Raw genomic sequence first — 13,746 nt, forward strand, 5'->3', positions numbered from 1 at the left:
TTTCCAAGTCCAGGGGGGAAAGCATTCCTTCCAATGCAGGTTGATGCCATTCCTTTGTAGAGCTGAAACCACATCCTCCACTTGGTGATGGCACACATGCCTTCCTTGGGGTTTTCTTCTCCCGTGTTGTTCCAGGGTTTTAGCTGGGTGTGAGGGGTGTAAGCGTCCTGCATAAACATCTGCTGTGGCAGTGGTGTCAGCCATGTCGGTTCTTGCCGACACCATCTTCACCAATGAAGTCTCTTATACCACCCTGTGGATCAACATTACTGCCTTAGGAAGTGTTATCCATGGTGGCATGAATAATGGAGGTAAAGAAAAGGGGAAGGGAAAGAGATAGTGCACGAGACAATAGCTAATAACATCTAATAACTAATAACATCTAATTAACTTTTTCTTAACAATTATATCTGACTTTATTAAGCAACATCAGGGGGTTCAGAAGGAGGAAGAGAAGAAGAAAAAGAAAGTTCATGGCCTGTTACAAAGTGAGCAATTACAAGGCCAAGTGACCTGTGTCAAAATAACAATTAAAGCAATAGCTAATAGAATGAAGGCTATACAATAAATTAGTACAAATACATTCAGGTACTCCATCGTTTCCCACGATTTCAGTGGAATAAAGTTGAGTGATTGCAGACCTTGCAGTTCATGCTGCCTGCTGTCCTGGTCTGCCAGAGTCAGAGTCAGGATATGCAGCAGGAAAAATGATTTCCACACTCCCTTAGCTTAAGACGCATGTGCTATTTGGTTCTGGAAGCTTCTGTCCTAGATATAGGAAGGTGATAATGAGCTCAGAACTATTGATGATGTATTTCAGCGCACAACACGAATTTGTTTGACACTGTCAGGTGAGACCATAGTTGTAAACTGCATTCTAGCTACAACATGTTGAATCCATTTAATAGTGTCTTAATTACTTGTCTCACCTTATTCACCCTACAAGGGAATGCTTCTGGCCAGCCTGAAAAAGTTTCCATCAATACCAACAAATATCAATAACCTCCTTTTCTAGGTAATTTAGAAACGTCTGCCATTTTTGTCCTGGATAGTTTCTTTTTCCAATTGTTCTAATTTGATTCCTGTTTTCAGTTTTAGGGTTATGTTTCAAACACAATTGACATTGTTTTGTTATCAGTTTGACTGTGGTATATAAATTTCTTCCTACAAATTGTCGGTCTAAATATTTGTACAATGGGTCGGTGCCCCAGTGGATCTTATTATGTTCTTCTCTTACTAATTTTCATGACTGATTAAACAGAACTACAATTCTTCCATCAGGTACTTGAACCCAACCTTCTTTATTCCCCTCTCCATTCAAATCCTCAACTTTGCTATCCTCCTTTGAATATCTAGGTCTAGTCTGTTCAATTGCTAATTTATTGTCAGGGATCAAGGACACAATTTCGGCCCACTCTACAGCTCATTTGAATTTATAATCAGCTAAATTATTCCCAATTTCTTGATCAGAATTATCTCTCCGATGCCCTTTACAATGCATAATGGCAGTTTCCTTAGGTAGTTGCACAGCCTCTAGCAATTGCAGAATTTCTGTTGAATGTTTAACTTGCTTTTCTTGAGTAGTTAAGAGTCCTTGTTCTTTCCAAATAGCACCATGCGTGTGAACAAAGGCATATTTAGAGTCTGTCCATATATTTATCTGTTTATCTTTTGCCAATTCCAAAGCCCTAGTTAAGGCTATTATTTCAGACTTTTGTGCAGACATGTTAGCAGGCATGGGTTTTAGCATATCCTGCCATTTGTTTACCATTCTTCATGAAACTGCTGCCATCGGTAAACCAGGAATTTGTACCTTCCAGAGGTTCCTCTAGGTCTGGTCAGCTCAAGTATACTGTCTCTATGGTGGCCAAGCAGTCATGAACCAACGTTTCAGTCAGGGTTTCCTGAAGGAAAGATGCTGGTTTCCCAATATTAGTGACCACAATTTCAGTATCTTGTTCCACAAGGGTGTCCTGATATTTCAATAAGAGTGATAGATAGCCAGTGAGTGCCTTTTTGTTCCAGAACTGCTGATACAGTGTGTGATACCAACAATTATCTTTTCTCCCAGGGTAAACTTGCGGGCTTCTTGGATGTTAATGACCACCACAGCCACAGCCCTCAGTCAGCCTGGTCATCCTTTTCCTTACTTCATCAAGCTATTTTGGAAAACATGCCACTGCCCTTTTGTAGGGTCCTAATCTCAGAGCCAGGACCCCTAGAGCTACCTCTTGTTTTTCAGAGGGGTTGAACACTTCCTCAGCTTGATCAGTCCAATTTAAGCCAGAAGAATTTCCTTTCAATAGTTTGTGTAACTGTCAATTATTCCATAATCATGGATCCAGAGTTGGCACCATCCGGTCATACCCAAGAACATTCAAAGGTCCCCGATTGTGGATGGTCTTGGTGTTTCGCAAATGGCTTCCTTTTGGGCTGTTCCAAGCTCACATAGTCTTCCAGTTATTTCATATACTAAATAAGAGACTCAAGTTTGAATTAACTTTCTGTTTTGGACACTTGGTATTTGCGTAATCCCAGAAAATCTAACAATTCAACATTCCATTGAACACATTCTTCTTTCGTTTCAGTAGCAATTAGCAAATCATCAATATATTGTAGCAAAACTTCTGTCTGAGTGGGTGTATTCCATGATTCTAGTTCTTGAGCTAAATGATTTCCAGATATCATCGGGCTAGTTTTGAATCCTTGACGTAATACTGTCCAAGTTAACTGAGCTTTTCTTCCCATCTGGGGGTTTTCCCCTTCAAAAGCAAACAAATTTTGGCTTTCTTTGGCTAAGGACAGGCAGAAGAATACGCCCTTTAAATCCAAGATGGTAAACCATTTTTGGTTATTGTTCAGTTAGGTTAATAAGGTGTATGGATTAGCTACTACTGGATGAATATCCTCCACAATTTTGTTGATTGCCCTTAAATCCTGAACTAACCTGTAGCTCTTTCCATCTGTTTTTTTTTTCACTGGTAAAATAGGGGTGTTATATTCTGATTCAGATTCAATTAGCAACCCGTATTTAAAAAAAAATTATCAATGATTTCTTCAATTCTCTTCTGATTCTCTTAATTTTAATTGATTGTTTTATTTGAACTGGGTGGGACCCGTTTTTTTGTTTCTACTTTAACTTTAGATACCCATACTCCCAGATATACCTGAGTAAAGACCTCTTTAACTTTTAATTCCATTTCTCCTTCCTTAAACGTTATGGTTGCTTCCAAATGTTCTAGTAATCTTGCCCTAGTGAAGAGCTTGGAGAATTCAGCATGTATAAAAACTTAATGTATTCCTATTTGTTTTCCCAGTTTGTACTCTAAAGGTTTCAGAAAGAACACTTTTTCTTGGCGGCCAGTAGCTCCCACAACTGTAACAAATTCTTTTCCCAATGGAGTCAAACTCTGATTTAACACCAAATAGGTTGCTCCCTTATCCACTAGAAATTGCACCTCCTTTTCTCTGGTCCCTAGGTTTAATTTAACTAGTGGATCTTTTAGGGTAGATGCCTCAGGTCCCTGTCAGTCTAGCTCCAATTCAGTCACTGGAGCGTCTGAAGATTCATTAGGTTAGGGCAATCACTTCCGGTGTCCAGTTTTCCTACAGTATGCACACTGGTCTGGTCCCACAGACAAAGGATTTACTTTATCTTTGTCTGACATTCCTTCTCTACCTCGTCCTTTTATGCTAGTCCCTTTACCAGTTCCTACTTGTCCCAAAGCTGCCACTGTAGCTGTGGCTATGGTGCTACTCAGCTTTTTCTTCTGTACTTGTTCTCAATTTCTGTATGCTCTCCACACTTTCTCTGTCAACTTGTCTATATCACGATTATCTGGCTCTTTGAATTTCTGAAGCTTTTTCCTAATATCTTCTGATGATTGTCCTAAAAACAGATTTGCTATCTGTTACTTCCTTTCCTCTGAGGAGGAATCTAACATAGCAAACTTTCACATCACTTCCCTCAACCTGTCAAAAAACTCGGTGTTTCTGTTTGCCCTTGTTTTACAACAAACAGGGCTGACCAGTTTACTGGTTTTGGAATTGCATTTTCCAATCCAAATTTTATCCAATTTTGATATCTTTTCAAAGCAGCATAATCCTCGGTCAGATCGTAATCCCAATCTGGTGCTGCAGTGGGGATACGATCTTCCACTCTACCTGCTAATGCTCCTGAAGTAATGTGACCACGTACATGAGTGTGGGTGGTTTTTAATACCAGCTGTTTTTCTGTTTCAGTTAATGCATCCAGCATTACATCTGTGTCTCCTCAGTCAGGATCTTGGCTTTTAACAATCAACTCAAACCTTTTTGCCACTCCTATGGGATCATCCTGCTACACTTTCACAGCTAATTTCCAAGCATCAAAATCCCCCATTGAAAAGTTCACCTTTATTCTTGTCCGACCCTCCGGTTCCATTGCCTGCCTTAAAGGTGCATGAGTTATTGACCCTGTTTTGCTACGAATGCGTGCAGCAATTGAGATAACGTTTTCCAGTCCTTCTGTTCTATCATCAGCAACTGCAACCCGTTCCTTCCTCCTTGTCAGTATTGGAGGGATGCAGGGCAGGAGATGCAGCTCTTGGATGTACCGGTGATGCAATAATCCTCCACCCTATCTTCCTGATTACTCCTTTTTCTTAACTTTAAACATCTTTCTCCAATATCACAGGCTGAACAACAACCCTCCAATTTAGATCCCTGTTTTTCCCTGTCCTTTTCCAAAGCTAAAATTAAGGGATCCAGCGAAGTCACATTAATCCCGCATTCCCTCTGCCACTCAGTGGTTTCTTAATGTGAGAAGCATCTGCATACACTACTTCATCCCATGTCTCTGGGTCCCAGTCGGGATCAGATACAAGGGCACAGACTTGTGGCCCCACTGCCTTTGTGCCTTTTTTATTGCTCTGTTTGTTTGGGTTTTTTCTCCCTACATTTCTCACCCTGCTCTGCAGTGGCTACAGATGCCTGCCTCTGCAACAGCACTTCTGCTTTAACCCTTTCTAGCTCAGAATGTAAATCTGTTACCTGTTGCTCCAACTTTGTGGTGTTATCTACCATGCCTTTGTAGGTAAATAGCAAAAAACAGCTCTTTTTTTTATCAACTGAACAACAGGTTCCGTTGATACGCTGGAGGGAAGGAATGCCATCCAGAGGGACCTTGACACACCTGTGAGGTGGGCTGATGCCAACCTCATGAAGTTTAACCATGCCAAGTGCAAGGTCCTACACCTGGGTCGGAGCAATCCCAGGCACAACTACAGGTTGGGCAAAAAGGAAATTCAGTGCAGCCCTGCAGAGAAGGACTTGGGGGTGTTGGTCAATGAGAAAATGAACATGAGCCAGCAGTGTGCGCTTGCAGCCCAAGAAGCCAACCGTATCCTGGGCTGCATCAAAAGAAGCGTGACCAGCAGGTCGAAGGAGGTGATCCTGCCCCTCTACTCTGCTCTCGTGAGACCTCATCTGGAGTATTGTGTGCAGTTCTGGTGTCCTCAACATAAAAAGGATATGGAAGTGTTGGGACAAGTCCAGCGGAGGGCCACGAGGATGATCAGGGGACTGGAGCACCTCCTGTATGAAGACAGGCTGAGAGAGTTGGGGCTGTTCATCCTGGAGAAGAGAAGGCTGCGTGGAGACCTCATAGCAGCCTTCCAGTATCTGAAGGGGGCCTACAGGGATGCTGGGGAGGGACTCTTCATTAGGGACTGTAGTGACAGGATGAAGGGTAATGGGTCCAAACTTCAACAGGGGAAGTTTAGGTTGGATATAAGGAGGAAATTCTTTACTGTTAGGGTGGTGAGGCGCTGGCACAGGTTGCCCAGAGAAGTGGTGAATGCTCCATCCCTGGTATTGTTCAAGGCCAGGTTGGATGAAGCCTTGAGTGACATGGTTTAGTGTGAGGTGTTCCTGTCCATGGTGGGGGGGTTGGAACTAGATGATCTTAAGGTCTTTTCCAACCCTAACTATTCTGTGATTCTATGATTACTTCTGTATTTCATTTTGTACTTCCATGTCTCAACAGTTGACTTCAAAGGCTGTAGTATTTGCTTTGGCCTTTACCAGATGAGAGAAAAGGCTGTCTGCACCTTAGATGTGTTGGCTGTTGTCCTGGTTTAAGCCCAGACAGTAACTCAGAAACAGGCAGCTGCTCACTCACTCCCCATTTCTTCCTCCTCCTGCTCCTGGAGGAATTTGGAGGAGAATGGAAAGAATGTAACTCACATAGGCTGAGATTAGAACAGTCCAGTAACTAAGTTATAACACAAAACCACTGCTGTTACCATCAATAATAATAATGATAAGGGAAATAACAAGGGAAGAGAATACAACTGCTTACCACCCACTGACTGAAACCCAGCCCAACCTGAGCAGCAGTCTGGGCCTCCCAGGTAAATCTCCCCAGTTTCTATACTGGCATGATGTGCTGTGGTGTGGAATACTTCTTTGGTTAGTTTGCATCAGGTGTCCTGTCTCTGATTCCTCCCGGCTTGCCCTCCTTCCTGGCAGAGCATGAGACTGAAGAGTCCTTGATCAGGGTAAACATTACTTAGGAACAACTAAAAACATCCGCACTATTCTCAGCCTAAAGTCAAAACCACAGCACTGCACCAGCTGCTAGGCAGGAGAAAAAGGGCTGCTGCAGCTGAACCCAGGACAGTTGTCTCTAGCGGTATCTTTCCCCAGGTTAAAGAGATTGGTAGAGCAAACAGTGTTTGCCTCTATTGTTCTTCTCTGTGTTTGTTTCAAACATGCTATCTTTCCTCCCTTAAATCACATTATTTCATAAAGAGTAAAAAGAAACATAATTTGGAGCAGCAGCAAGCTGAGCCCAAGTTAATAGTTTAAATTGTGCTCCATCTGTTCAGCTGCATGGCCTGATGGATGTGCTGAACCTATTTTTCACAATTTGTTTTAAGCTGGTAAGAACCATCTCTCCTGGCTCTAGTCCAGGCTGGCTGTGGAGAAAAACTTCCTATCTGGACTTTCATGTCCAGAGCTGGGGATTGAGTCAGTAATCCCTGATGCCAGGCTACCTCTTCTGCCTGCAAGCTGCTAGTTTTTGAAAGGTTAATTTCATCTCTGGACTTGAACATTGTTGTCAAAAACTGAAGAGGGGGAAAATTCCACCCCCCCATGTATGCACACACAGAGGATGAAATTTGCAAACATGATTACGCAGGACACGCTTTAAATAGGCTTATTGCTGTTTTATGATGGCAAGAGGCAGTCACGGAAGCCAGGGTGATTGGCCTTGCCATGTGCACATGCTGCTGGTAACTCAATAACCGATGAACACCCACTGTGGTCTCCAGACCTCGAGCCTTTGATGTAGCAACAAACAAGATAGATTGCTGTAATTTATCTGGCCCCTGGAGGGCTGTGCTGGTAATGTGCCATGAGCCCAAGGGCCAGCCATCCATAATCTGTGTAAAAATACAGTGGTTCACAGTCGCTGTGCTGCAGGGTTGTCTTTGTTCTGTGCTGCATGAGTTTGCGTGAGTACAATGCCTGGTACCGGGTCTCAATTTCCATCAGCCAGGGGCGGTAAATGTTAGTGTATTATGCCCACTCCCTCCATTAACCTTAATTGTTTTCGTTATATAGTAAATATACTCCTTTTGAATAGACTTGAAGCAGCAGTGCTGGAAGTGTGATACATCCTTGTATGCATTCACAAGTGTAACTGACAGACTGGGGAAGACATGCTGGGTTGCCGGGAAAAAGATTTTGGACCAGCCAGAACCTCCATTGGGTTTGCTGATGGAGGGCAGATGCCTGTGATATTGCAGTTGTGTAGCCTGGAAGCCCAAGGAGAGGATGTGTGGCCTCCTGACTTGCACATGAGCCTCTCTTCTGGTAGAAGACAGTCCTGGCTGGGTTGTTCCAGGAGAAGAAGTTGCTACTGGATTGGGGAGCCCCAGCAGCAGCTCCCCAGTCACCTGTGTGCACTGGGGTGCCGCAGAGTGTCCATGTGCCACCACCAGTGCCCTCCTGGAGCAACCCTATTCCTGGAATCTCAAGGTCGTAGGGTTGGAAAATGAGAGTAGTACTGAAAACAAAGCCTTGTCAGCTTGAGTTCCTGGTTTGTTGCCATATGACTGGATACCCTTTGTTCCTGGATTCTTACTGCTTCCAAAGAAGGATTTTGTGTCATTTTAGTGCTGCTTCTCTCACAGGGTATCTTAAAAACCATTCTCCTTGAGTCAGCAAAGAAGTTGCAACATGGTTGGGAGGGTGCTGTGCCAGAGCCCAGTGTGCCAGTTTTAAGATGGGTATGAGGGCTTGCCTTGCTGAGCATAACTGCCAAAGGGTAGGACAGGTACATCTGGGAGAAGGCATGGAAGCTGCCTGTTGGGAAGTAATGCTGGGCTTCTCTCTTCCCACAGGCATGGCCTTGGCCCAGCGGCAAGTGACTGTGCAGGAAGGGCCCCTTTACCGCACGGAGGGTTCCCACGTCACGCTGTGGTGCAAGGTGAGCGGCTACCAGGGCCCGTCGGAGCAGAACTTCCAGTGGTCCATCTACCTGCCCTCGGCCCCCGAGCGGGAGGTGCAGATCGTCAGCACCGTCGACCCGTCCTTCCCCTATGCCATCTACACACAGCGAGTGCGCAGCCGCGGGATCTACGTGGAGAGGGTACAGGGGGACGCCGTCCTGCTGCACATCACTGACCTGCAGGACCGGGATGCTGGCGAGTACGAGTGCCACACACCCAACACTGACGAGAGGTACTTTGGGAGCTACAGCGCCAAGATGAACCTTGTGGGTAAGCTGTCCTGATAACAGCGTGGCTGGGGCAATGGGGTATCTCCCAGCCAGCGTGCAGCACAAACCCGTGAACCCCTCCATGTGCAGCGTAGTCCACATAGACTGTCAGAAATAACACCAGTGAGGAAGGCAAGGAGAAGAGGGCAGGAAGCATGGGTAGTGTGAATTGCAGGAAATCACTATATAGGGGCACAGGAGATATCAAGCTTTCTCTAGTAATAAGGCCCTTGTAAAGAAGAGACACCAGGTAGCATAGCTGAGGAGAGGAACATTTGAAGCTCTGGCTGAAAGCAAGAGGGATGTGGAATTGATGTATTTAGAGGAGAAAGGTAGGGAGGTTTCTCCAGATGACTTAAGCTGCAGAGGAGAGAGCTGTGTGCCAAAGGTGATGAAATAGTGGAGTGGGCAAGAGAGAAAATGTAACGAGCAGCATATAAGGGGAACAGGGCAGATCATAGAATCAGCTAGGTTGGAAAAGACCTTAAGGTCATGAAGTCCAACTGTTACCCCAGGACTGCCACGTCTACCACTAAACCGTGTCATCAAAGGCCTCATCTACATGGTTTTTGAACACTTCCATCTTCAGAGGGCAATGCTGAATGCATCCTGAAAACACCACACTGATCAAATTGAGTTATCGGTAGACGGAATGTGAGGGAGTTGATTTGGGATTTGTTTGGTTGGTTTTGTCTGTGTTACAAAAATTGAAAACAGGTTCTTTAAAATCTGGAGTATTTCCACAGCGCCTTTCATACTAGCTGACTTGACTGTTTCAAGCTTCAGCTTGTTTTCTGTATCTCAAAATGGGATTGGATTTGAAGTCTCTAATTCAGCTAACAGAAGTCTAATAATTTCAATCAGATTTTTTGCTGAAGGACTCCTAAAAGAACTCCTCTGCAGCAGAGACAGCCCTCTAGCAGGTTTAAGCCTACAGACAGCAGGCTTGCTTTCCTGTGAACCTGCAGGTCTCTGGTTTGGAAACCACTTTGATATTATTCAGACTAGCTAGTCAGGATGTTGGCTGTTCAGGCCATGTTGACACAGGAGACCCATTGTGAAAGGAGTAAAGGTGTGAGTTTAAATCACAGTAGCCCTCCTTTGGGTTGTGCTTTCTTGCCTTCAGCTTGTGTGCACCTTGCCTTCTTCCCTTCAGAGGTGCCAGCCCAGCTGCTCTCCCAGGTGAAGCCCCGTGATTGGGTGCAGGTTCTTACTTAGGTGCCATCTGATGTCCACGAGAAGTTGGGGAGGCAGACACTTGAATACTCATTTCTATGTGTTTTTTGTTTGTTTGTTTGTTTGTTTTGTAGTTCTTTGATGTGCTTCAGGTGCCCAAGTTTGTGGTTGCCCCTTTAATTTGAACAGGACTGAGTCAGCACTGCTGCTCTAAAGTCATCTTAGGGGGTAAAGCCCATAAAAAATCAACACCCAGTGGGAAAAAAAAGTGCCTAGAGGCAGGGTGGTTTGGGGCTGGGTTGGTCTGCCAGGGAGCTGCACCCTGTGGGCTCTTGCAGGGAAGCTGTTAAAACAAGTACCTGTGTTAGCTTCTGGTGGTGCATAGCATGCGGCAGGGATGCCAGTAAGTCAGCCAGCGTGATTGATAGCTGTAGGGTATTGGGGAGCTGCTCCATCAGGAACTGGGGAGCCAGCACACTCCTGGCTGATTCGATGGCCAGCCCAGGGCTTGCTGGCATGGTATGCTTTTTCTCTGTCTCTTGCCACAAGTATAAGGCATGTAAGATTTGGGATTCCATAGACACCCATGAATGGTGTTTTGAGGATATTAGCTTCAGGGCTTAAAGCGCATCAGGGATATTAAAGAAAACAGATCTAAAGTAACTTTTAGTGGATTACTTAAATCACATTATGCCCCTTCATGGATGCTTGCACTTAGAATTTGGGGCCCTAATTTGGTTTAGCTTAATTCATTTCTGGAAATTCACTTCAGAAATTACTTAAGGTCACTTGTGTTTTGAATGTGTGTATCTGTGTAGGTGTTTTCTGTGGTTTAACCAAACTCTTGACAGAAATGGACTTTTCCAGCATGCCCTTTGTGATGAGCTGTAGGACAGCAAGCCCATGCATGTGAGCTGTTGTTGACTTGAACCCTGTTGGACCTTTAAGTCCTGCTGGGGAAGTGGGCTGTTCTGCAGGGCTGGGAAGAGCATGCAACTTTTTTATCCCCTGACATTTCAGCTCTCAGCTACAGGTCATGGGTTTTCAGGCTGGCTTTGTTGCTGTAGACAAGAGCTAAATGAGAGTTACTGTTCTCATTTTCTCAGAAACAGAACAAAACTTTTTTTTTTTTTTCTTTCATCCAGTTATGAATTTTTAATTGACTCATTAGATTGAGTGACTCTTTTGGCAACAGCAAAGCCTGCAGGAAGGCAGGTTTGTAAGCATCTCTATTCTCTGTTTATGTGTGAAATGGATGTGTTTGGAGCAGTGTTGACTCTAGCCTTGCTGCTCTGAAAGCTTTGAGTTGTTGTGTCTTGTGTTTTAAGGGAAGAGATGAAGGAAGATTTTCTCCCTTCTTCACCCAGGCAATACAACTATGTGATGGGGGAGCTGGATGGGACACTGGTACATCATCAGCACATGGGGCTGCTGTCTGCACTGGGACAGACTGACAGCAAAGCAGCCAGTGTGCGTGTCTGCTCCTGTTGTCTGAGCAGCATTGAGGGCTATATATCCAGGGTTCTGCAGCTGCTGAAACAGTATTGTTGTCTTCAAAGATGTGCCGGTTGGGCTTGAAAGTATACTTCTATCTGCCTCACAAACAGCAAGCGTGGTTGGTGTCTCCAATTGAGATTTCTTTTTATTCACTGAGGTCTTGGCCAGGATCTAGTACCACTTCAAGGACCTGATGTCTCTGCACTAACCAGTGCTCCTCAGGCACTTCATGGTATTCTTATCTGGATTTAAGCATGCAGTACAAGTGATAATCTCTCTAAAGCTAGGAATGAGGCCAGTAATGTGGTTCAGTGGCCTTCTGCCATGGGAGGAAATGTGTATCAAGGCTTAAACTTTTTCACCAGCCTTCAATTTCCTTCAGCTGCTTCAAAAATAAGTCTTTCTATTTTGCTACCCTTCTTCTCATCTCCTCCTGAGCTGTATCGTTGGGAAGGAAGAGTTATACCTGGGCTGCAAGATGTGTTAGGAGGAAGAATTTAGGACAACTCAGATGGAATTGCTGGTGCTGAGGGAGGTGGCAAAAGGGAAGAAAATAATGGGCACAGCCTTTCAGGATGTTGTTGAATTGTGGTTGATTATGAGAAAGGATTATCCCACATACAAAGTCTGCTGGCTGTGAGAAGTACATGGGCTGCTCCTTTACTTTATGAAGAAGTTAAGGACAGGAAGGAATTTTCAGGTGAAAGAAGGCAGCATCCCAGTAACACAGACAGCATCACCACTGGCAGGGCAGCAGTACTTTCCAGATTGTCATTGAAATTACTCCTTGTCTTAATACCACTTGAAATACAAAGAGGAGATTTCTGTGCAGTAAGAAGTAAGGTGGTGAAGCTGCAGGAATGCTGTGCAGTCCAAGATGCTGATTTGTGCTTCTCAACTTACATTAATGGATAAATAAACTTGTGTTTTGCTGTGGGGTAGAAGAGAGCTCATAGCAGTTACTTCAGAGTTCATGAGTCACTGCAAATTTGTACTCCACTATATCTCTGCAACAAGTTGTTCGTGTGCCTGTACCCTTACAGCCTGTACCTGATAACAATGAAGAGAGGCCCAGGTACAACCTCTTCAGAAGCTTCAGACTTTTCTCTCAGTGTTATTTCATCTGTGCTCCCACAAATGTTGAGCTCTTTTTCAGAGTACGTGTTTTGATAGAAGAAATCAAGCTTTGACATTTTTCTTGAACAGGCAGTGACAGAGCAGGAGGAAAGGTTTCAAAGCACGTGAGGAGGTAGCAGCTCTTGTACTTTTTATTTTGTGGGAAACAGCTGTACAGCATCGATCCTAAACAAGTTAAAGCAAAGAAAATGAAAGGGTTTTGGATGGGGCGGGCAGGGGGAGAGACCACAATCTCCATAGTACCGCAGAGTGAGAAGGAGCAATTTCAGTGCAGAGTACAGAAATAAGCAGCACTCGGACTCTGCTGTCTTGGAGGAGGGCAGGAGCTGCTGTGGAGCTGATAGTGGCTGCAGGGACAGTCACTGACATCTCCTTCCTGCCAGGCTTAGGTGAAAGGGGGGCAGAGAGGATCTGCACTAGCCAGGTACTATTCAGTGGCTCCTCTGCTTACCCTCTCAGCCTGGCCTGGGCACACTTCTGCTCTTGGCTAGGTCTCAATCTGCCCAGGTAGACTGGTGCCTTGACCTCTGTCCTGTTTCCCTGTGTCCTGTCTGGCTGTGATGGCTCCCAGGGGCTGGGTGTGTGTTCTTCTGGCTGGCAGCCCCATTGTGGTGAAGTTTTGATACTGTGCCAGACTTGGGAGTGGTGGTCCGTGTGGACACTGGTGGTATGAAGAGCTCGCTGCCTCTCTGCCTCGTGTCAGAGTTGGCTGCAGGTCTGTTTGAAGGGGTCCTGTCTCCAAATGCTGAGCTGCCTGAGTCTGCAGACCAGAGCTCAGTCCATGGGTAGTCTGACAGTGTCTTTAAGATCGTGTCTTGTAGGAGTCCACTGTGGCATGTGACTGTGTGGCCAGCTGCAATCCCATGGCAAGAAGGGTAGCTGTAAGGGTGCATCTGAGAGGCTTTAGTAACACAAGAGGTGGAAGAAAGACTTAGCTTGATGCTGGAAGGGAGGGAGTTGCATAAGTCTCAGACAAGCATTGAAGAAAAGAAAGTAGGACTCTCTTGTTGACCTTGTAACTGAGACTCTCCAGAATGCCAGTGGAAAGGTAAAGGGCATGTAGCAGGCAAAAAAAAAGAAAAAAACCCAAACAAATTTATTAGCTTGTGCCAGCTGTTACTGCTTGTTACCAGCAGCTTTACCTCTTCTTTGTCAAGTGCTGCCATACG

At 44.9% G+C, this 13,746-nt stretch overlaps 1 protein-coding gene across 2 annotated transcripts in view; it reads left to right on the top strand.

Moving 5' to 3' along the window:
- LOC101870424 (immunoglobulin superfamily member 3) overlaps positions 1 to 13,746 on the top strand; it is a 103,305-nt gene that overhangs the window by 26,420 nt on the left and 63,139 nt on the right. For both annotated transcript variants that reach the window (XM_034060225.1, XM_034060226.1), the window contains exon 2: positions 8,391 to 8,768. In XM_034060225.1, the coding sequence (XP_033916116.1) occupies positions 8,391 to 8,768 (378 nt within the window). The remainder of the gene's footprint in view (positions 1 to 8,390; positions 8,769 to 13,746) is intronic.

The sequence above is a fragment of the Melopsittacus undulatus genome, chromosome 2 (genome assembly GCF_012275295.1).
Source record: "Melopsittacus undulatus isolate bMelUnd1 chromosome 2, bMelUnd1.mat.Z, whole genome shotgun sequence".
Taxonomy (NCBI): Eukaryota; Metazoa; Chordata; class Aves; order Psittaciformes; family Psittaculidae; genus Melopsittacus; species Melopsittacus undulatus.